At 44.6% G+C, this 23,359-nt stretch overlaps 1 protein-coding gene across 3 annotated transcripts in view; it reads right to left on the reverse strand.

Moving 5' to 3' along the window:
- ZNF592 (zinc finger protein 592) overlaps positions 1–23,359 on the reverse strand; it is a 37,070-nt gene that overhangs the window by 2,098 nt on the left and 11,613 nt on the right. For all 3 annotated transcript variants that reach the window (XM_027889768.1, XM_027889786.1, XM_027889777.1), the window contains exons 4-9: positions 13,546–13,724; positions 9,134–9,310; positions 8,199–8,358; positions 5,527–5,805; positions 4,357–4,469; positions 843–978 (exon numbers count right to left, since the gene is read on the reverse strand). In XM_027889768.1, coding sequence (XP_027745569.1) covers positions 843–978; positions 4,357–4,469; positions 5,527–5,805; positions 8,199–8,358; positions 9,134–9,310; positions 13,546–13,724 — 1,044 coding nt within the window. The remainder of the gene's footprint in view (positions 1–842; positions 979–4,356; positions 4,470–5,526; positions 5,806–8,198; positions 8,359–9,133; positions 9,311–13,545; positions 13,725–23,359) is intronic.

Consider the following 23,359-nt stretch of genomic DNA (forward strand, 5'->3'; position numbering starts at 1 on the left):
ACACTTCCAGGGATGGGACAGGCACAACCTCTCTGTGTAACAATTTGGTGTGGGAAGGAGCAGCCCCCAAGAGCAGGGACAGCTGAGGAACATGGGGGTCATCCTTAGCCCAGACAATGCTTCTCAAATTTAACTCTGAAAGTTTTCCCCTCCACTCAAGCTTTGTCTTTGTGGCATCTCTCAGTAACTCATCCTCTCTGTCTTAGAATCCTGCAGCTTCTTCTCCCATGAGGATGGTTCACTTGCTTATGTCCCTGCAGTGACATGCAAAAATCAGATTTTTAAAGTAAATGGAGCAAAGAAGCCCTATCAGCCAACCCTCCACTCCAAACCAACCTAAGATATCACACATTTGCTATACAAAATTACACAGTCCTACTTAGGAGAAATGCAGTTCTCATAGGTAACAGAGCTAGTAAGTATCTTAAAACAGAAAATAAATCTTTTATAACTAGCAGAAAACACAAGGGAGAAAGAAGAAAAATGTGCCATTCTCATGAACAGGATGGCAGGGGAAAACAAAGCTCATAACAAACTTGAATTACAAAGTAGACTGAAAAAAGGTCAGTAAAACACAGGGCCACACAGTCAAAAAAATCTTGAAAAATACAAACTCCCTTGTCCTGGTGCTGGTACAGCTCAGCTGTACTCTCAGTGCTGCTCCTGACCCTGTCAGAGGGAAGTAGGCTGGATGGAATGGAGAGGGGTAAGGAAATCTGCCCCACAGATGGGAGGGTTTGACTGGCACAAGGCTGCAGCTCTACTCAACACCCCAAGTGAACAGCTACTGACTGGGTGCATTTAACTGTACATTTATTTTTCATGAAAATAACATCAGTTACTTCTGCTGTGTCTCTCTCTGGAGCTTTCGCTTTGGCCATCTGGGATAAGTCTGGGTTTTTGATGCCATGCATAAGGCTGATGTGGTTCTCCAGCATGAATGGCTGAGGAAATGTCTGATTTTCATCTGTGCAGTACCTTGAAAATACAAAAATAAAGACAATTTATTAGAGGAAATGCTCTTTGTATTGTGCCAGACCAAGAGGTGTCATTGGAGACAAGACTGTAGTGAGTAATGTACCATTAGATGACCAAAATATGCAGCAAAGCATCATTTTAATAATAAAATATTATCCCTGAGAGAAATCTAGAACAGTTTGGAATTTCCCACAGTAATCATGAAGGAGAATATTGTATGTCTTATTTACAGGCTAAATAAATACAGGGACTAGTGGGGATCAGGCCCTCTGTGACACATCCTACACTGGATACATGATCCAGGCGGAAAACACATGGAAAAAAACCAAAAAGACTGAGGAGAGAGACCTACACAGAGAGAACGATGAATTCTATGACACCGAGGAGTCCTGAAGCAGAACCTAGTCCTGCATCCAACGTTCCCAAGTACCCATGGGAACGAATATCACATCTACCAGATCGTATGTATCATAACACACTTAAAATCCTTACAAAACTGCTGAAATTGCAACTTTAATACCAATAATCTAGGCAGCAGCACTCACGAACATGTAATTTACAGGCAAGTCTTCATGTTAGAACTTGGCAGGACTCCAGTGCTGCCAGGGAGCTGGTTTGACACTTCCAAAGGAGCTGTGAAGGGGATATGACATCTCTCCCTTCACTCCTGGATGATCAAGGTCTACTGGAATAAGTGCCAGGCCTCGCAGACACACAAACCAGCCCCCTGAATTGCACAGAGGGCTCTGTAAGCTGAGAAACTCCAAATTGACTATTTGAGTTGTTCTGCTGTCAGGCGAAGGTCCATGAGCTGCACATTGACCCAAGCAATGAGGCAAGTGACACCAGAGCTCCCTGAAATGCCCGAATTGCAGCTGAGACATTGGCAGCATGGGATGGAAGGCAACAGAAAAGAGCTGAAGAGTCTCTGGGCAACAAAGACATCTTTTAACAGGAGAGAAGAAGATTCCTACTGATCTTCCAGTAACTAGAGGGAAATTAAACAACAGTCAGCAATGATGTGAAAATGCAGATGTGGTCACTGAATAATTCTGAGTTTTAACAGGGCTTGCTTAGATGATAAATCAATATTTAATGATGATGGATTTTTTTTCCTTTGTGGAGGAAAGCTGACAGGTTATTAAGTGCTATTTATCAAAAATAAGTATGTTGAAAATCAAGTGTTCCAGGCAGTTTGTACTTAAGACTTGGAAAAGAAGAGCAAGATCTTATAACAACAACCAAGTGAATTATGAAAGAAAATACACAAAACATCCCAATATTTTGAAATTTCTCCTAATTTGGAATTCTTTTCATGTGAGCAGGCAAAGATGATCTCCTAACCTGTACTACTCCAGTGATGATTGTGGCAGAAGGGTGTTCAAGCAAGTTCTCCATCACTGGTTTCTCCCTACAAATTTAACTGAAGGCAGAGACCTAAGCAGGGCAGGGGGAGAAGAGGCAATCCCAGCTGGGAATGTTAGAAGCCAGAGGTCGGTCATCTACAAGCCAGCACGGTAGAGTCAGAAAAACAGTCAGCTGTCAGATCAGTGACAGATTTTATTCACATTTCACATAGAAACCCAGGAGAAGAGGGTGATACAAAATTAAGGCATGAAAATCCCTGAAGAGAATAACAGGCAAGAGTGATACAGAATGCCAAGTGGAAAGAAGGAAAAAAGAAACCAGAACTAGGAGAAGAATGGAGCAGTGGAGATGTGATGTCTAACAGAGCCCTGAAAGAAGCCAAGGAGGAATTCAAAGATGGGAGGAGGTGGTTTTTAGAGCCATGCTCTGGACAAGCTAAGAAGGATCAAAGGGGAGGTAGGACAGAAGAATTCAGACTAGAACAAAGAGAAGCTATTGGAGATGCTGGAACAGTATTTCAAAGAAGAGGTTTCATCTGAAGAGTGCTGTGATTTCAGTAAGTCTCCCATTATAATGATTAAAGAGAGCACAAGCACTGTTCAATTAAGATTTCATCAAAAGATTTTAAGAAGGAGCAACTACAGGCTGGAGACCTAATACAACCACAGTCCCCTAGGATTTCGATCCATATCTTCTCTGCTGGCATGACTGTGGCCCCTTGGGTGAGGCTGTGGATCCCCAACTGTATGTCATTCTGCACAGTAACATGGCAATGCACGCAGCAGGCTAGCATATCCCAGGCTGTCTGGAATTCCCACACAAATCCTTCTGCTCAGCTGATGCTCATTTTGATCCTGATACACACCACTTTGAAAACAACTGATCCAGAGATAACAGATCTGTACAGATCAGGTGAATGGAATACCAAAGACCATCACCCACAAACTTAAAGCACAATGAAACACACTGAGAGTCAACATTTCTCTCCTCCAGAGGTTCCAAGTGGGGGCATAGTTACAAGAAATGGAAAGTTTAGAGGTCCTGGATGAAAAAATGTGTCAGGAATGTATTCCCAGTGGTAACTTCAATACTGTATCCATTCACTAAAAGCTACTGTGGCTCACTAGATAGTCTGTAAAGAAATTAGGTATCTGAGGGATGTATTTACACTCTTCAAGATGACCTTTGAGCAACTTGAGTGCAGTAAAGTGACAACACACTTTCAGACACACTCACATTAAATCAAGATTTCAGAAGCATAAATTAGAAAAATCCCCCAACCTACATCACTGCAATTTCCCTTTCATCCCAAATATGTTTTAATCCTGATCCAGAAGGACGTCTCAGAAGGAGGCAGGAGGTACGTTCGCACAGTCACTCTGCGTACGACTTACTATGCAGCAATTGCAGAGGCAGATTCATAAGCACCAGGCTTTGTCCTGACCTGCGACTGTATTCACAGGTAAAATGTTCACTAGCAATGATTTTCACTCACTGCTGATTTACACAATTCATCTGAAGTCTTCAAATCCATTTTCCAACTCTGAGGCGTGACTTCCCAAGCAAATCCAGCAAGATTAACTCTCCATTGTCCTGAAGCCTGTGCAGTCACTTCTGCCTGTGTACACTGGTGGCAGTATCTGGTTCTTTAGCATTTTACACACCTTCTGCACCCAAGGAGAAGACACAAGAGTGGTGCATGACCACACCAACCACGAAGCAGCAGCTGTTTTACAACGGTGCACAATGTAGATCTCATTTTGCACATGCAGATCTCAAATCACACTTTCCCTTAAGTTTCCCGAGGGCATACATTGTGCAATCAAAAAGCAAGGACTTGTTTTAGCCACCAAGTCTCTTATGTTTAACATATTCTTCTCCTCACTCTCCCTCCGTAACTTAAGAGTCTGGAGTAGACAGGAGCAGTAGACATGAGCTATTACCACTTCCAACCTTGAAGGATTACCCTGTTGCTGAAAAGCAATTTGAAAAAGGGCATTAGGTACATACCAGCAAGTGTAAACTTTCTTTGCTGTGTCGTGATTATTGCGGATGTGTCTGCGCAAGCTGTTGGAGGCGTTGAACGAGCGCTCACACTGGCGACAGGGGTATCTCTTCATGGACTACCAGAGGAACAGAAACATGTTTTAATAGCAGGGCACTGATTGGATTCTAACATTCCCATGCTCTTCAACTGGACACAACCTCTTAGACGCAAAAAAATCCCTTACGTAACATCTAACTGCACTGATAAAGATCACTGCGACTTTGGGATCCTATTTAGACTCAGCCCAACAGGTGGCTAATACCAGTACTGATCTTATAAAAAACAGGACTAGATAAAGCACATGCTTAATTTTATTGATTTTTAATAGAAATTGCATTAGCCGCTTCTTCTGTGGGCTCATTTCACTCCAGGACCCCCTGCAGAATGAACTCAGTGGAAGGTCCCTTCTGCCTCAGAACACAGCAGGACCCCAGTGAAGTACAAGTCCACTTACTCTACACTTACTCTACTCTCTCCTCATAGTTCAGCACAAAAAAGGGGCAAGATGTTAAAGAGCATCACACAGTCCCTCCTGTATCCATGTATGATATCCACATCTCACTAACCAACTCAGCCCCCTAAATAGCCTCCTCCAAAATCTTCCTACAGCCCCGAATATAACCTGCATGCAGATTTTATTCCACTTAAAATCTTCTTAGACTTGTTTAATGAACACATATATGTATTAAATTGAAATATTTGGCCTATTTCCTACCTCTATAGAATTCAAATGGGAAAATCCAGCATTCTTACCCTGTCCCCATCGTCTGTTGGTATTTATCAAGTTGGACAACTCAGCCCTTCCCAAACCAAGTTAGAAGGGATAAAAGAGCATGTTCTAGATTTCCACAGCCTCTGCTCATGGCTGGGTGACTCAGCATATCAAACAAGAAGTTCCAATGGTAATGTACTATGTAATCTGGCTGCACATAACATCTTTGCTTATGTTCTGCCAGTGACAAGAATTAGCTTGACAAAAGTAGATCAAGGGAACACAAAGCCTGAACTGGATGAAAACCTCCAAACTGAGATATGCAGTTCTTATAATGACAGCCCTGCGCAGAAGCCTGGTGTGCAGTAGCCTGGGACTCCTCCCCAGTTCCCCAGCTCAAGTGTCTCATCTGAATCATTACCCTTCCATGATTTCTCTTCATGTGGGACACATAGGTTTCCCGATCAAGGATCCACTGTGAACACTCCTTGCAAGTCCAACCACTTCTTCTCAGTCTGGACTGGGATTCAGGATTGTGTCCTTCCACCCTCATGTCCTTCCTCGTCAGAGGGGAGTGGGAAGTCCCATTGGCTACTGACAGCTCCTTTGGTGAGGTATGAACCGGGTTCCTGGAAGCCTTCTCAGATTTCTGCCGAAAGTTTGAGAGCTGCTCAGGATTTTGGGGGACTCCATGAACACCCTGGATAACAATAATAGTGGAAACACAAACAACATTTATATGTAATTCACTTACACACCTTTATTTGTAAATAAATACTATTTATTATTTAAGCAATAATTTAAGTCCCCACTGCCCAAACAACATGTTGGTATCTTGCTCCTGTGTGTTTTTCCATTTCTCCTGGAAGCTGGCTGTGGTGCTTTCCCTAGCAAGAGATTTTCCCAAGAAACATGAAGCTTCTGTTTCTGTTTCCTGCATGACAACAGCAGCTCCTTAGTGCTGCCTGTTTAGCATTTTGGATGAGCCCTGGGAACTCTGGTTAAACAGGGAAAATGTAATGGAAGAGAAATGTTAATTGTCATTATTTCAAGAGCTTAAGCTCTAAAAACACAGAGCTTTGGTATTAAATGGTATTAAACACAGAGCTCTGAATTAAATGTTTGTTGGTATCTTGGGGGCTACAAAACCGCTTCATCTTTGCTCAAGGGAGGGAAGAGGCAACCTTTAAGTTTCTTCAACCCTGCTTCCTTTAATTCTACCCCAACTATTGCTATTTACATTTTTCACAGTTCCAAACTTAGCTCCTGCCATATAATACCAAGCATAAAGCCAGAGACCTGCCTTATAAGGAATATGGCTCCAGGCTCTTTGTTTATTCAACAGGCCAAAATCCAAAGCCCCCTAAAAAGTTATTTTAACAAAGAAAATTGAACATAAGGAAAATAATCCAAAAACGAAGAGCTGTGGGAAAGCAAAAGCAAGTAAAACAGCAACATACCAAAGAAACCTCAAGAAACTCCCTTAGGAACAACAACAGTTCATCCACACAAAAGGCTAATTTAGAGGTTTAATTGTGCACAGTAATTAATAATGGGTAAAAATTCAACACACAAAAGCCCCAGGCCTTTGGAAGTGTTTCTGTGGGTTAGACACCAAACAAAACTCCAAACACAAGGTCTCAGCTGAGAAGTCTGTGTGCTTTGCACCTGATCCAGCTGATGGTCACAGAAGCTTTTCACGCTCCACGGCACTGCCAGATCCTCAGGAACACAGACACCTCCCTTTTCTCCCCATCTCGAAATCTCCAGAGTGTTTTAGTGACCATTACTCCATTGTTGCACCACTGAGGGGAAATAAACTAGGAGCACGGTAAAACAAAGGGAAGCCAGAAAGCCTTCAATTACCACCTCAAAGACCTGCTGATGGCCAAACAGCCTCGTGGTTAACAGGCAGAAGTTCTGTGGTAGAGATCTCAGGATGCTCCTGCACCCTGAGGGTGGGATCTGCAAATGAACCACAAGTCCTGTACCTCAACTTCAGCCTTTCAGCACTGAGGTTGAATGTTTCTTTGAAGGTTCCAGCCTTAATCTCAAATCTATAATGCAAGGAGATTAGCAATCATCGACTTCAGAGGAGGGCTTCAAATTGTAATTCATTACTGCATGCAAAGCACTTCCAGATTTGCAAGTTAAAGGCATGGGGGAGTGCGCAAAGATTTTGAATAGGTTTTACTTTCAGGAGTGAGCTAATGAATCTTCTTGCTTTTTCAGTAAGTATAAACAAAATAAAGTCACTGATGAAAGAAAAATATGTTCTTTTTTATCCCAATCAAAGGGATAGACTTTGCAAGGTCTTCCTTCAGAATGCCACCAAGAACTCTTTAGAGAGGATTTCCATGGCAGTGTTGTTAGATATTGTACATAGAATCATACTGAGTTAGATAACAGAAAAATGTGGCACTTGTACATTAATAGGATAATCAGATCTGCAAGGTTGTTACCTGCAGGGCAGTCATTTCTGCCTCTGTCACTCCTCTCCTGCAGGCTGGTGTGGTTCAGAGCAGCCAAGGAATTAAGATGTTAAATGCCTTGTAACCCCCATCTGAGGCAGCTGCAAAGGGGCCAAAGCTTTCCAGGTGAACACCCAAAAGAGGCAGATTCAGCTTTCACTATATCAATGGAGTAACACGGTTGGCAGAGAATAATTCTCCCTGTCTGCTAGCCAAAGATAATGCTGCCACCCTAATTTAATCCCTTCTCTGGGTTTTAGAAATTGTGGACTTCCCATCCCTGGAAGTGTCCAAGGCCAGGTTGGATGGGGCTTGGAGCAACCTGGTCTAGTGGAAGATGTCCCTGCCCATGACAGGGGGTGTTACAAAATCAGATTTGAGGTCCTTTCCAACAAGCCTTTGTCATACAGTTAAAATACATCTAGATGAGAGGAACTGCCTGCATTAATACCAACTAACACAAACCACTCCACTGATGTTTCTGGATCCTGTAAATCACTGTAGTCTGTTTTTCTACTAATACACTTCTCAAGAACCTTCCACTTCTTGAAGCAATTTTCTCACATGGTTGATATAAACTCAAAGAAGGGTATATTGTACTAGAAGGGGGGGAGTTACCTACCTTAACGTGCTGCATTAGCTGCTGTTTCTGCATATACACCAGCTGACACTGTGGGCACTTAAACACTCCCACTAACAACTTATTGGTGTTCTGCTGGAAGTGCTCTTGGAGCAGCTTCTTCTTGTTAAAGACCGTCTCACAAGAACATTTGTAGATCACCCTGAAACAATTAAAAGTAAATTCAATCTCTCTTCCTTAAGAAGACAGTGGAAAAAGTTATCTCAGCAACTCCAGAAAGGGATGAGCTTCTGAGGAGGGCTGTGCTCTCCGTGTATTGTCAACACACACTCACTTGGGTAAACTGAACCAGTAACTCGACTGGGAAGAACAACAAAATGCCTCAGGCACATACACAGCTTGCTAAAAATAAGTTTTCTTCTATGCATATGCACAACTACGTGTGTGTGTGTGTGTGTGTGTGTGTGAGCAAACAGATGGGAGCAAACTCAAATTATTCCAGCTGTCTACATACTGTTCTCAATCCCACTCTTCCACAGTTCCTCCCTTAAAACATGCATTTTTGGCACTAGCTCAAGCCTTGGATGGAAAAGCTACAGGGTAGAAAAATCGCAAGGTTTCTGTCTAGTGATTTTTGGAGGTAATGCTCCATGGGGTAACTCTCCTCTTCGAGCGCTAGATGCAGCAGTTGCTCTGGAGCCATCTACCATTAATTGCCACTGTGGGTCCTGCTGGACAACGATTTGACAATTAAGTTCTTTTTATGGATATTCAGTTCTTCCCAGCCCAAACTCCTCTCCTTCTACCCAGGAGACTTTGTTTGTAGCAAGGAGAGCACGCTCTGGCTCGGAACAGACAAAGCAGCAGCTGATCTTATATGAGTATGGAAACCAAAAACAGAAAAAAGACTGGGAGAAAAAGGGGAATCTTGGAGCTACCCAGCAAAGGAGGAGAAGAGATAAATCCAAACCACTTACTGAGTAGTCTTGTGAGGTTCTGCTGGGTGCTGGCTGGCCATGTGAGCCATGGTGCTGTTGGCTGACTTGAAGGCCTTGGGGCAGAAAGAACACTTGTGGAAGACTTCGCAGTGTTTCTCATGGATGTGCACTTTGAGCATGGCAAGGGTCATGAAGACAACTCCACAATGGATGCATCTGTGGGAGACATGGAAAAGAGCTGAGTTACAGCCACACCATCACTTCCATCACACAAGCAAAGGACCAAAAAGCAAGGACCAGGTGGCGGCAGGTCCTTGGTTGGTCTCTTACATATTAACGTGAATATGATACACAAATTCTGGACAGAACTCACAACCACATGTTAAGAAGCAAGCAAACAAAATCTACAAAAGAAACCTGCAGAGACTAGAACAACCCCAAAAATAAGGAAGATGTGGTTGAGCAGAATGTCAGCCCTGTACCTGTGAAAGCCAATTCCAGCACAGAAGTGAAGGATTACAGTAAAAATACCTGGTGAGATCTCCAGGTAGCAATAAGCAGCACAAATACCAGTTAGTAACCAGTATTAAATAAAAAGAGAAAGAATATCCAGTTAGGAAATCTTCAGCAATTGCTTCTCATGTCACCAAGCTCTAAAAGATCATGACGGCAACAGCAAAGATAATTTAATGGCCAGTCTTCCCGAACGAAGAACCGGGAAAGGTCTTTACACCTTCCAGCCTGCGCATTGGATTTTTTAGGTGAGACACAGTGTGCGGCTAAGACGCAGTGCTGTCAACGCCGAGACCCGGGTTCGATTCCTAACGGACAGCAAAGATACTGGAAAAAGCAATAGCAACCTAAGGAACTCATTAAGCTCATCAAAATCATTAAGATACAGGTGCTGCCTAGAAATTGCTTTTCTGGGAGAGCTGGGTGGGTGCTCTGGGAGGAGAGAGAGGGGGGAGCAGAGGTTGCATATTGAGTCACAGGATTCTTCTTGGCAGCTGGAAACATGGCCAAGAGGAGTGCAGGGCCACCCTGCTGGTCCCAGCCTGCCTTTCCTCCCAACACACACCTGCAACAGCTCTTGCCTGATACTCCCACAAGACGGCAACAATCAGCAGCCTTACTGTGTTTAATACTCAGCCCGAGATCTGCCTGCCATTCTCTAACACTCCAAGGGCACATGAGAGTGCAGACACCTGCCTCGGGAACACCAGCCACAGGGTTTACCATCCCATAGGTGCAGCTCTGCTGACCTGGGACCAGAATAGCCTCTTCTAAGAAGATTCCATCACAATGACAACTGCTTAAGCCAGCACTGCATGTGCTCCATAAGAGTGGAGGAGCTCAGCCGGGCAGTTCATGGACACTGGGATGTATGGGACATACAGGGGATAATCCTCTCCTCATAAATACCTTTTTTCCTCTGCTCTGAGGGCTGTTTGCCCATGGTGCTGTTAGGTCTGTGTTTAGCGCAGAAGGACCCCAGCTATCACATAACTCGAACAGCTCCAAGCCCATATCAAAAACACACAAGCCGCTGGAACATCCTTCCCTCCGAAAGAGCCTCCCAACAGTGTTTAGGAAACGAGCCCAGGCTTTGAAGTTATACTTCAAAAGATCATTAGGCAGAAGCCAGCCCAAAAGGAGCCAAACTCTCTCCCCCTCCACTTTAAGAAAACACAGAAATGCTGTTTTCTTAGTGTTTGAGAGGGAGCAGTGACAAAAGCCAGTGTCATCTTTGGGGAGGCATGAAAACATTCTGATGGGGCAGCTCTACCTTCAAGCATGTGAGTGAGACAAGGAGAGAGAGACTTTCTATTACAGTAACACCAGGAACCCTGTTATTATGGAAGAATAAATTTCCCAAGTATAAATGGAGGAATAAATGCTAATTCTGGCAGTAAGGAATGGCTGGTACATCCAGGAATATCCAACAGGCTCCTTCCACAAACACTCCCTGAACTACCAGGAGATGGTTCTGCATTACGCTTGGTTTCGGGAAGTACCTCATTAAGAATGAGGGATGAAATAAGCACTAACTCAGGGTTAAACGATCACAAGTTAATTTAATTTACAGTAAATGGAAGCTTAAACAACAGCCACTTAGTAATTACGAATCCCAGTGCCAGAAGGACAAAGTTTGATAAAGTACACTAATTAGCTCAACAAAGAGGATGGAGGATGTCAAGAGGCTTGCTATGTAATTCCTGCAAATTGCAAATTCTGCTATCATCCCCAGCACTGACGGATCCCTCAGGGCAAGGAGGAGTGGCTAAAAGTCTTGGAAAACATCCTTTGAGAGGAGATAAATCTACAAGATGTTGTCTTAACCCTCTGAACACTTCCTGTGCTGTCACCTTCCAGCCCCTCAACTCTCCCAATTGCACCAAAGCAGGCAAATGAGTCCCAAATCAGTGGGGACAGCTGGAAGTGGCTTGGAAAAGACGGGGAGGTGACACTTGGAGCCAAGAGGAAAGCAAAATTTAGGACAGACTCGTTGGGTTTCATTTTTAACTGCTGAAGCCCATTCTCATTTTCAATGCAATCATTAGCCATGACTCAACCCCAAACCAAACAACAACCATACCCCAAACTTAACTGAATGCACTGGGGTATTGGCAGAAAAGGAGACAGAATAAGGGCTTATCACAAAACCCAAACCAAACTGATGCATCAGAAATTCAAGAGAAACAGGGATATAAAGAGAAGCAACAGAAGTTACTAAATCCTGGAAATGGATTTACAGAATTCCTCAGCTTTTTAGCTCTGCAAGTAACAAAAGTGAAAGAAGAGAAGTCAAGTCACTCAGTGACCACAGGACAGATACCACAGATTATCTAGATATGGTTTGCAACAAAAATGTCTCTCTTCTGATTTCAACAATGACAACGCCATCAACCCTGCAGCAGAGACAGGCAGGGTAACAATGATGGCACAGCCACAAGTTCACCTGTGTAGTGGACTCAGTTTTCCCAGATGAGCTTGAGCAGATGTGAATTAGAGAAGTTAAGGAAATTCAGCTTCTAGAAAAGCTGGGTAAAGCTAAAAAATCCACAAGTACCATTTGTGAGCTCTGCCACGGCTTAGATTTTCATTAATGTTCCTGGCACAGAGATCAGGTATCTGGTACAGATATCTGGTACAGGTATCTGTACACAGATGGAAGCTCTTGTTGCTGGATTCCCAGGTGCCACCGTAATTCCAAAAACTGCACCAAACCCATGGTTAATTTTCTACTTCATTCCAAATTTTCCACCTCAGGGAAAATGTTTTTTCTCCAGCTTTCCTCCTTCACAGATAAACTCATTTTCAAACAGTCCAGTGTCACAGCCATTTAATTTGTGATGGCATTAATTCTCTGTTGTGGGCTAGGCCTCCTCAAATCACATCCCACATTAAAAAACCTTATCTGTATACAATTAAACTCAGAATTGGTTTGTTATGTGCCTCTTGTCTTCACGGCTGAAAGAAAAAGCCCCTGAAAACCTCAGTGTGATTGCAGACTAAACCACCCAGTGGAGGCTTCCTGAATTTGCAGACATCTTAAAAGCTGTGCTGCAGCTGGGGTGATCTTAACTTGCCAGAGGGAAGGCATGTAGGGAAAGTAACATCTTATTAGAGCAAACAATTTGGTTGGAGAAAAGACACTGCACCACATCCAGGACCTTGGAGCCTTCTTCTACCTGTCTCAGCTCATGAGAAGTGTCTGGACAGTTGCAGAGGCATAGAAGGAAATAATCTAAGCCCTTGCCATGAAAGCACACATCTTCAGTCCTTACAACAGACATAAATATAAATTCAAGCCTTAAGGAGATTTAAAGGATTAAGATGTGCAGTCTTTTTGCTGTAAATATCAATCCTGAGACACCTGACTGCAACTTGAATTCCATTCTCTTTTAAGCCTTTCAGCTCAAAGATGCCACAAAATAATTTCTGCTCTCAAAAACCTCTCTGAAATCCAGTTAGTGATTTCCCATTTCAAATGTTTTTTGTCATGCATAAAACCACACTAGGCCTAGGCTACATCAACTTTCGTTAGAATCACAGAATGGTCTGGGTTGGAAGGGACCTTAAAGAAAATCCAGTTCCCATCCCCCCCTCCCCCCCCACTATGGGCAGGGACACCTTCCACTAGACCAGGTTCCTCCAAGGCCCATCTCTAACCTGGCCTTGGACACTTCCAGCAGCTGGTACAGTGCTGTGTTGTGGATTCAGAATGAGAATAATCGTGATAACACACTGATGTTTTGGTTTTTGCTAAGTCATGTTTATCCTCCGTCAGGGACTTTTTTTGTGAGTTTTCTGCTCTGCCAGTGAGAAGGGACACAAAGAAACTGGGAAGGAGCAGAGCTGGGACAGGAGCAGCCATAACTTCACCACCACCACCACTGCCCAAAGGCATAAGTCCCATCTTGGCAGAGGCCCTGTGGGGCTGCACGCACCTGAAGCCGACTTTGCGGGAGTAGTGCAGGCAGTTCTCCTTGACGTGGGTTTGGAAGTAGGCCGAGCGGCACACGGCCCCACACTCTGGGCAGCAGTACGGAGACTTGTGCGCGTGGATCCTCTGGTGGGCACAGAAACTGCACTGGTTGGGCAGCATCATCTGGCACACCTGACACGTCTGAGGAGAGAAAGGTTATATTAGCTATATTCTCTGCTTGGGGCTTTTCCCCACCTGCCCCAAATTTACCCTAGAAAACTTTCAGATTTAGAGGAGGCTCCAGCACATTCCTTCAGCAGCAGCATTAACTCTGTGAAGCTCTTTGGCTACTCTCCTCTTTTCCCAACAACCTCCACAGTTAGCCATTCCCAGTGACAGTACCCATGTTTAAACCATGTCCTCTGTGGTTTATTTCCTTTTTTACCCATAAAAAAGGAAAATAAAATCTTTCACCTCTGAGCTCTGATGACATTCCACTTGTTCTGCACTTTCACTTCCGCATTAAGAGAATTTCCCTACTTGAGGAGGAGAGCACTTTTCCCAACAAGCCCCCACCCTGCACCAAAACAACTCAAAAAAGCAGAAAAACTCCATTACAACCCAACTCCAAACCTTGCTGCTGAAGGCAGTGCAGTCCTGCTGAAACCACTGCCGTGTCTCTTGCAAAATTTCTTTGGATCAGATGAAATCAGAACTTTCAAACACCATAAACTATGTGCGTTTCCCATACAGAAACTTCTGGATGACTAAAAATGATGCAAAGACTCCTTCTCTCCCTCTTTCTTCCTTTATGAAATCCACTTTTCCCCCATATATTTACTATCAAACCATTTTGCAGAAGCATCATTTACTTGACATGTAAAGTTTTTTATGGGGACGTATCATCCCACTTTCATCAGATGTCAAACCTCTGCTCCCTTTCACAGGTGTCTTGACTCTCTGTACTCCTTCAAAGCCCAGGAGCAGCCACTCATCCTCTGCAGGACACACATTACTGGATGTCTGAGCAGGAGTAGACACTAGCCCACCCTGAGCCCTCCAGGAGCTCAAACTCTCTTCAGACATTAATAATCCCCCACAAAATCACTCCTCTAGCTTCAGAATGAACTACAGCAAGCGGCTAATTACAGATTATCAAATCAGGTAACTAAATAATTTCTGTGGACTTTGCTGCTGGCAGCCAGGGCAGAAACCTGGGACAGAAGCCTCGAAATCTGACAGAGAAAAAAAAATTAATGGCCACCTGCCTTTTCTGTATCACTGCTATTTCATACAGCACCTCTGTGATGCTCCACTACATAACATCTATCAGGGAACTGTCAAAATCACTGCAGGTAGAAGAAAGCATCACTTATAATAAAACACAAAGCTATGACAAACCTGAAAGGTTCATGGGGCAGAAGGGAATTATTGAAGATGGAAACTGCAGAAATTGCCAGATGCATCAAAAGCTACAGACACATGATCTGGGATGTGTTGCAATTTAAGTTCAGAGGAGAAAAGCCTTCCCCAGGAAGGCGAGAAATGAGAGGAAGAAACCCTGTGGTAGGACCCCCATGCATAAACCCAAATGCAATTCAAGGAAACTCAAGAGCATTTCAAATGCTGCAGAGGTCCCTAATTTCAGCAAAGAAAAACGGTGCTACTGAGCCATGGGAAGGGGAGAATAGGAAATAAAAAAAGCCTCCAGGACCTCTCTGTAAGGAGCTGAGCAGGACCTCCAACACACTCTCAAATCCCCAAGTAAGAACAACAGGAAGAAATTAATGTTTGGGGCAGTTTCATTGTTTTATGATATTTTTTCTAACTGGCTTGAGATTTACAATGGAAAAATTTATCTCCTTGGTGTTGTTAAAACAGGTCTCCTCTCTCCGTGGTCCCAACTAGTGTTTAAGGCAGACTCAGCACAACAACAATTTGAAAGCACCATTGCCCTTGTAGCTCAGCAAGAAACACTCTCCATATCCTGCCTTGTCAAAGCCAATTGTTTCGATTTTAAGTCAGTTTGAGGCTCACCTTTTCCTCCTCAGTATGTCATACCCACTGCTCCCAAAATCAATCTGCACACATTAAAAACTTGAATTTTCACTGCTCTGCATGTGCTCATGCTGGATCTAAAATATGCCAAAACTGGTATTTGATGAGCTCCAGCCTGGGCTTTGCTGTCTGGGGATGTACAGAGGAGCAGTAAGCAGGGAAGGCTCTGCAGAGACCAAAAATATGCTAATGCAGGGCTGAAGAGTTTGAGGAGCGCTACAAGAGGCATCAAAACTGTGGTTACCTCCTTAAGGCTTGTCAGGAAGCTGCCAGAGACTGCGGACAACGATAGGGGAATAAAAAGCAAGACTTGGTGAGGACAAGGCTAAATGAATTCATTGCTCCTGCAGATGCCAGAGAAGGAGCTGGAAGGATTACCATGCCGACACCACACTCTGCAGGGGGACAAAAAACAGCCCAAGCCTCTGAGCTCGGATTGTTTCATGGAAGAGTCAAAAAGTTGGGGAGTAAACAGACAAAACAAAGAGCAATGAGTCACAAGGATGTATTAGTAAGAATAAGGAAACTGTCATCCTTAGGCAGCATAATTCTGGACTTGGGAAAAGTCAAGGCAGCTTAGTCCATCTGGCCTTATGGAGCCATGTGAGCTCTCCAGAGGAATCAGCAACCGCGTAGGTGAGGGAGATCTGAGCCGCAACAGGTTCAGGCTACCTGGATTTCCAAAACAGTTTTGCATCATCCTTCACTGAAGGATTTTGAGGAAACTAAGTTGCCATTAAAGTTCTGAGGAAACTAAGCTATGACAAGAAGGTTTTTGCTTGGATAAGTAAGTAATAAGAAGAAAGGAATGTCCTTTGATGGAGGAAGGTCGCAGGAAGTCCTGCTAGGATTTGGACTCTTCAAAATAACCTTAGAGTATCTGGGAAAGTGAAACAGCAAAGCTTGATGATTAATTCTACCACAACCAAAACCAGCACACTGACCCAATAACTTAGCAATTTACAGATAAGGGCTGACCACAAGGGCTGCAAAAAGAACATGCAGGACTGAGTGACCAGGTAATAAAATGAATCAACCAAGGAATAAAGTAGAGCTTGAAGAAGGTTCCAGGAAGAGAAGAAATTATAACTGGTATCTTAGTGCTCACTCTCATCCTCTTCCCAAGGAAGACACAAGGCCAGAAACCCTGCCCAGAGAGAATCACAGGAGGCTCTGCTCACCCATTTGACACCAGGACCAAACTTGCAGCCGTGTGTGGGCCTCCTCACCGAAGGCTTTGTCTTGGAGACAGTGTTTTTTACTTTTGCAACTCTTCTGCTTTGTAGGAGAAACTGTAACTTGGTTCCAGATGTCTCTGGAACCTTTTTATCTCTCTCCTAGTTTTCCATGACTTTTCAAAGAAGTCTGGCAGCAATTTGAGACATTCATTAGTCAGTTATTTCTAAAGTATGTTACCAGGACAGAATTTTGAGTTGTGTAATGTCTGTGTTTTTCATATACTCCCATAGCCTATGCTTTAATCAAGAGTTATTTATTACAAGTTTTCTTTAATTCTGGTTTGCCTACCACATTTCATTTGGGCTTTTCTTCAACAAGTCACATTCACACACACAAAAATGCTCAGAAGCTCAGCCGTTTTGGAATACTTGAGTTGATTCCCATTTTTACTTACTGGCTTCTTCAGAAGAGGAAAAAATTAAATATTCAGTGAAATAGAGTGAACGTTGAAAAAATATACTACTCAGAAAAAGTTTGTCTATTAAACCCACCCTGTGGCCACAGAGGTGTTTGCAAATCAGAGAATGTATAGTTAACACACAATTTTGCTCTGGAAGGTGCCTGTGGAAAGGGAACTGGTTTTGACTCAAGCAAAGAAATGTTACATCAGTTTTATCTTGGTGCTTTACAGATTTAAGTGATGGTGATGAAGTTCACATCTACTCAAGAGCTGCCCCCAGAATATAAGGGTCCTCCTTGATATGATCATAACAGAGTTCCAGTTAAAAACACTTGGGCACCAACCCTATGGCACAGGACCAGGGTTAGGAAAGAAGAGAAGAGTCATAAGCCATGATCTCTAAATTAAAAAAAAACAGACTAAGGTCTCAGAGTGAAACAGTCCCAAGGGAACAGAAATCGTATTTGCAGAATGTTAACGTTTGAAAGAGTCCTTGTCCTTTACGTATTCAAACCAAAAATCCCCTACCAGTGGTGCCCTAAAGCCCCAGTTCTTCCCAAATCCAGATTTTTGCAAGTTTTAATTTTTCTACTTCAGGCAGAGCTGCAGGGACAGTCAAGGGATCACAGACAGAGATTAGCAAGATCCTCCTGCTATGAAAAAAATAATGACAAATTACTACTTAAAGTTCACCTTTAAGTTCACCTGAGCTCTCCCTTATGGCCTTGCTGGGATCAGAGGCAGCAGCCTACACCCTCAGCGGAGCTGCTTCAGCACTGGTGATGTGCTGGCTCTGGCAGCACAGCTGGGCCCAACACTTTCCCCTCTGCCCCTCTGTGCTCTCTTCCCACATCCCAGCAGGATGACTGTGTGCTGGGCCACGCTACAGCCAAGAGCCAGATCCTTGGAGGATGATTTTGACTGATTTCAATCATCTGGGTGACAGAATTGCTACATAATATATCATCAGTGTGAGTAGAAGCAGAGAATTTCTTTTGTTGTCACTGTGATAACTGAACTACACTCTTGGCCAGGCTCTCTCTAGATGAATAGGCATCACTGCATTAGCATGTTAATTTATAGATGAAAAATAACCCATAACAGAAACTCAAGATTATTAATTTGAAGAAGAAAAACTTAGAACCCAACTGATACCCTAAAATCAGTGTGTTCAAGCTTCAGTGACAGAATACAGGTCAAGTCCAGTCCTAACACAGAGGTTTTATAACAGCAGAGACTGATATTTCCTTGGCTATAGTTATCTATTTTGTCAGCCTAAAGCACCAATGCGCTGAGGGAATCTGCTTGACCTTCAGCCCAAGGACATGACCACAACACACCCTTTAATCCCAAACTCCAATCCATCCTCTCGTCTGATACCTTCAGCTCACTACCTCTCATATCTATTCATCCTCAACCTCATCGTTGCATCCCACCTCCTCCCACTGACCTTGTTCTCCCTTATTTGCATCCCTGAACCTCACTAACTTCCCAACACTCCCAAATCCAGTGTCCTCCTCAGACCTTCACCAAGACCAACTCCTACACACTCACATCTAAATCCTCCCAACATACCAGGATGCTTATGGCTCAAAAAGGCACTCAACTAAAACCTTATCCCTGGAAACTACGGCTGTTCAAAAAACACAAAATCCATTTTTTTGTACATGACAAAATCCCTGGCTAAAACATTAGTGTTAATCTAGAAACTTGACAGCTTTAGAAAACAAAGAGGAATTGCAATGGCCAAAGCCACCAGCATCACAGATCTTAAGACAATATTGCATCAAATCAGCTTAATTCTGAATTTGCTCAGTTTGTAGCTCTTTTTTCTTTGTGATCTCAGCTGTAATTTCAAGAATTTCAGTTTCCACATCTTTTCTTTCTGACCCACTGTGCTGAGTTTACATGGCAAGGTTTTGGCAGTGGGAGGTGCAGGGGTGGCCTCTGTGAGAAGACACCCAAAGCTTCCTCCAGGTTAGACAGAGCCAGCTCCATGATGGACTTGTGGCTGGCCAAGGATGAGCCCTTCAACAGTACCTCTGGGATGAGAGACTCAGGAAAGGGTAAAAGATGCTGTGCAGCAGCTGGGAACGAGGAGTGAGAAGATGTGAGAGAAACAGCCCAGGTGTCAGAGCAGAGATTCCCCTGCAAAACACCATGAATCCATGGTGACGCAGGTTGTGCCACTCTGATCCATGGAGGACCACAGAGGGTGTGCCCTGAAGGAGCTGCAGCCCTTGGAGAGAGAGTCCATGCTGGAGCAGTTTTCTGGCAGGACCTAGGGCCCCATGGAGGACCCACACTGCTTCAGCCTGTTCCTGTAGGACTGCACTCCATGGAAAGGATCCATTCCAGAGCAGATCCTGAAGAACTGCAGCCTGTGAAAAGGACTCACACTGCAGCTCTTGGTGAAGGACTGTCTCCCATGGGAAGGACTCCACAATGGAGCAGGGGAAGAGTGTGGGGAGGAAGGCTGGGTGGGCACCTGGTTCCAACTAGAAACCTGAACTCCCACTTACTAAAATAATCATATACTGGATTAAATGAGTCTTCATATCCCCACTTTCAAGTCACCAGTATGATCCCATAGGAACACATTCCCTCTCTTTTCTCACAACAGCAACATTAAAGGCCTCTGCTCTTCCCTTCACCCTGCAGGGCTGATTCCTGTCAGTCAGAGGTGATGCCCATCTTACAGCCTCTGGCTCTGCCTCTTTCTTCTCACTGTGCACTTCTCAGTGCTTTGCATCCCATCTTCAGCACTACAGGTGTTCAAACAGAAGCTTTGCTATGACCTTCACCAATCACTTTGCTTTTTCAGAGATTCCCTTCTTAGTTGACCCATCACTTGTTTGCACCCACTTCAGAAGGAAGACACACAGTAAACACCTCCACTCAGTCCTTCCAACAGCCTCTCCCAGGCCCAATCCTTACCAGTAGGTTCTTGCTTCCTGGGATTTCATGACTGGTTTAGGCTAAGCCAATGAATTCCTCCACCCAAGATTGTAGATTGGAAAGGACTTCCAGAGATCATCTGGTCATCCAACAGCCCTGTTCAAGCAGGGTCACATAGAGCTGGTTGCACAGAATGTGATTAGATGGCTTTTGAACATTCTCCAAGGATAGAGAGTCCACAACCTCCTTAAGCAACCTGTCCCAGTGCCAAGGCTGCCTTTGGCCTTCACACTCCCAGTGAGCTCTTCTTTGCTGGTGAGTCCAGCTGAGCACCTGTCATTGGCTTCCCTGTTGGAATCATTTGGCTCAGGACATGATCATCATGGCTGCCCAGGAACCTCCTGGGCTGTTTATACCCCTGCCAGGTTGTCCCCCTAGCACAGATGAGGATAGCTGATGTCCCCCTTGGACCAGAGTCTGTGAATGTGAGGTCTGTAGGTAGCCTCACCCACTGTTCTTCCAGGCCAGGTGGCCTGCAGCAGACACTACAATGTCACCCGCATCTTCAATCCTGATCCAGAAGCTCTCAGTTGGCTGTTCACCCATCCCCAGGCAGAGCTCCAGGCACTCCAACTGCTGCCTCGCATACAGGACAACCCCCCTTTCCTTGTCTACCTGGCCTGTCCTTCCTAAAGAGCCTGTGTCCCTCCATCACAACACTCCAGTCACGCAACACGTCCCATCACCTCCCTGTGAGGCCAACACAACCAGAGTCCTGAGACAGCACACAGATCGTGGAGTGGTTTGGGTTGGAAGGGACCTTAAAGCTCATCTTATTCCACACCCTGCCATGAGCAAGAACATCTTCCACTAGGCCAGGTTGCTCCAGACCTGGCCTTGAACACTTCCAGGGATGGGGCAGCCACAGCATTTCTGGTTCTCCAGTTCTTTGTGTTTATTCCCCATGGCGTATGCATCACCATTAGACACCTGAGAGGCATGACTGAGCAGATCACCACCACTGGAGAGGATCTCTCATGGCCCTGCCCATCGCCCCCAGAGCTCTGCAGTCACTTTTGATACTCTCCAGGTTGCCTGGGGCAGCACCATTGGTGACCATATGGAAAAAGAATGTGGGAGCAGGATTCTTCCTGTTAGTGCCAGCAGACATCAGTTTCCAGCCTCAGTTCCCATCCTCCCCAAGACAGCCTCTGTCCCAGCTGTTCCCTCCTCCTTGCTCTCAGGCATGCCCTGGCCCCCAGTTCACACTCCTGCTCCTTCTCCTCTTCCCCCAGCTGCTCCCAGTCCCCGGGGGCTGCAGGAGCACCAGGGCCACGTGGGCAGGTGTAGGTGGGGGAGGAGGAGAGGGTGGGTTTGTTGTCTCGAGGCAACAGATCACACATTGATTTAAGCAGACCATGGAGCCGCACCCTGGCTTTTCTTCCTCCTAACCCCATACTCTGGTGTGGCCTCAGGGTGCAGACTCTGCTCTCCTGCCACTCATCCCTTTGTCTGTGCTCCCAGTGATCCTTGCCTGGAGCTCCGTTCCCCCAGCGTGCTTTCAATCATAACATCTTCCATCCCTTTGCTTCTACAAAATCCACTGGGAAAATTTCCATAAAAACCAAAATCTATCCTCTCTCATACCTAAGGACTGCATTAATCACCCTTGGTTTGGGAGAGGGAGAAAGCAGTGCTTTATGGAGCCAAGGGATTTTTTTGTTGATTTTCAACTCTCTTGTTTTCTAAATTAAAACACAAACTTGGGAAGGGGGGAGGGAAGAGAAAAATAGCAAAAATACAGCTGCTGCCTTTCTTTTTTGCTGCTGGGAAATTACCAGGGCAGCATGTGGTCCTACTAGCTACTGTCAAGTTTTAGCCAATAAATAATAAAGCACTGATTTAAGAGGGGGAAGGAAGAAGAAAAAGAAAAGGCACCAATAAAATTGCTTTTATATAACTCCAGTGTAGGTGGTGTGTAAACAGGATATGTCACAACTCATTGAAAAATTCTTACTGGACAAAAAAACAAACACATAAAGGTTCAAGAAAATTCAGAGCTCCCAGGTTTTTATTTTGTACTTTGAGTTCTTAGCTACCTCGGTGGATTTTGGGTGGTCAAGGCAAAAAAGAAAGGGGAAAAAAAAAAAAGATTTAAACATCTCTGATTACCAGTAGATGGACAATTATGCCCAGGAGGGTCAGGAAGTACTTTGAATTCTTGCACGTGTTACTGTGCACTGGTCTGTCCTTGCCCAGAAAACAAATAGGCTCTGTCTCAAAGCCAGTTTGTGTCTTTTGTTCCGTTACTTCTGCTGCAAACCTCTTCCAGAACTCACTCCTCTGATGATTACAGACTGTCCTCCAATTTTCAGTGTAAATCTATTTCAGTCTTTTCTTGCATCATTGCTGCCCCTAAATTTAAAAGCTCCTTTCTACAGACATCATACCAGACACAGGACAAGAGTGGGTACAGAGGACAAAATGCACATCCAAAATGCAGGCAGGATCTGCATGGGCTTTGTTCCCTTCCTGTAATTTGAGCCGTGAAAACGCTAAAAAAACCCCTGCCTGATGCTGATGAACTGCCCAGGGCGATCCCTGAGAGTACAGGAAATGCTTCTTTTTGGCAGATTTAGCTTCTGGTGGAAAAAAAGTGCCACTACCCTCACCTTAATCCTTTGTCTGCTTCACTGCTGAAGGAGACCCACCCTCACTTACCAGGCCTTTGCCAAGATAAACTCATAATGGGTTTTTCATTTCCCCACAGGAGATCATCTTTCCATTTGTCTGCTCGTTCTTCCTTCAGGTATTCCCATCTATCCTGATAAACACAAACAGTACACTCCTCTCCATCTCAAGGGAAGCAACAGGGAGCATTACCACAGCCCTGCCTGGTTCTGCAGGTTGACTTAAATCTCCTACACAGTTGTCACCTCGGTCATTCAGGGACTTCTCATGACCAAACATCCTGCTTTTAGTTGTTTTTCATCTCATTATTACTCAGTCTTCAATAAGCCCCCGGTGGTCTAGGGGAAAAGACACTGCACTGTCACTGCAGAGACCCAGGTTCCATTCCCGGTCGGGGCCCCTCCCCGGGCAGATGGAGCTCATTAGCCCTGTAAGGCAATCCATCTACGTCCTGAGGACCTCGCTGCCACTGTCCAAGCTTGCTTGGCCCCGGCAGATGAACCTCAGGATTAAAGGGGGGGCTCAGTTCCGCGCACACTGTGTCTCACCT

Source organism: Empidonax traillii, unplaced genomic scaffold (assembly GCF_003031625.1).
Source record: "Empidonax traillii isolate 1590-97213 ecotype Southwest subspecies unplaced genomic scaffold, ASM303162v1 scaffold12:size2584012, whole genome shotgun sequence".
Classification (NCBI taxonomy): domain Eukaryota; kingdom Metazoa; phylum Chordata; class Aves; order Passeriformes; family Tyrannidae; genus Empidonax; species Empidonax traillii.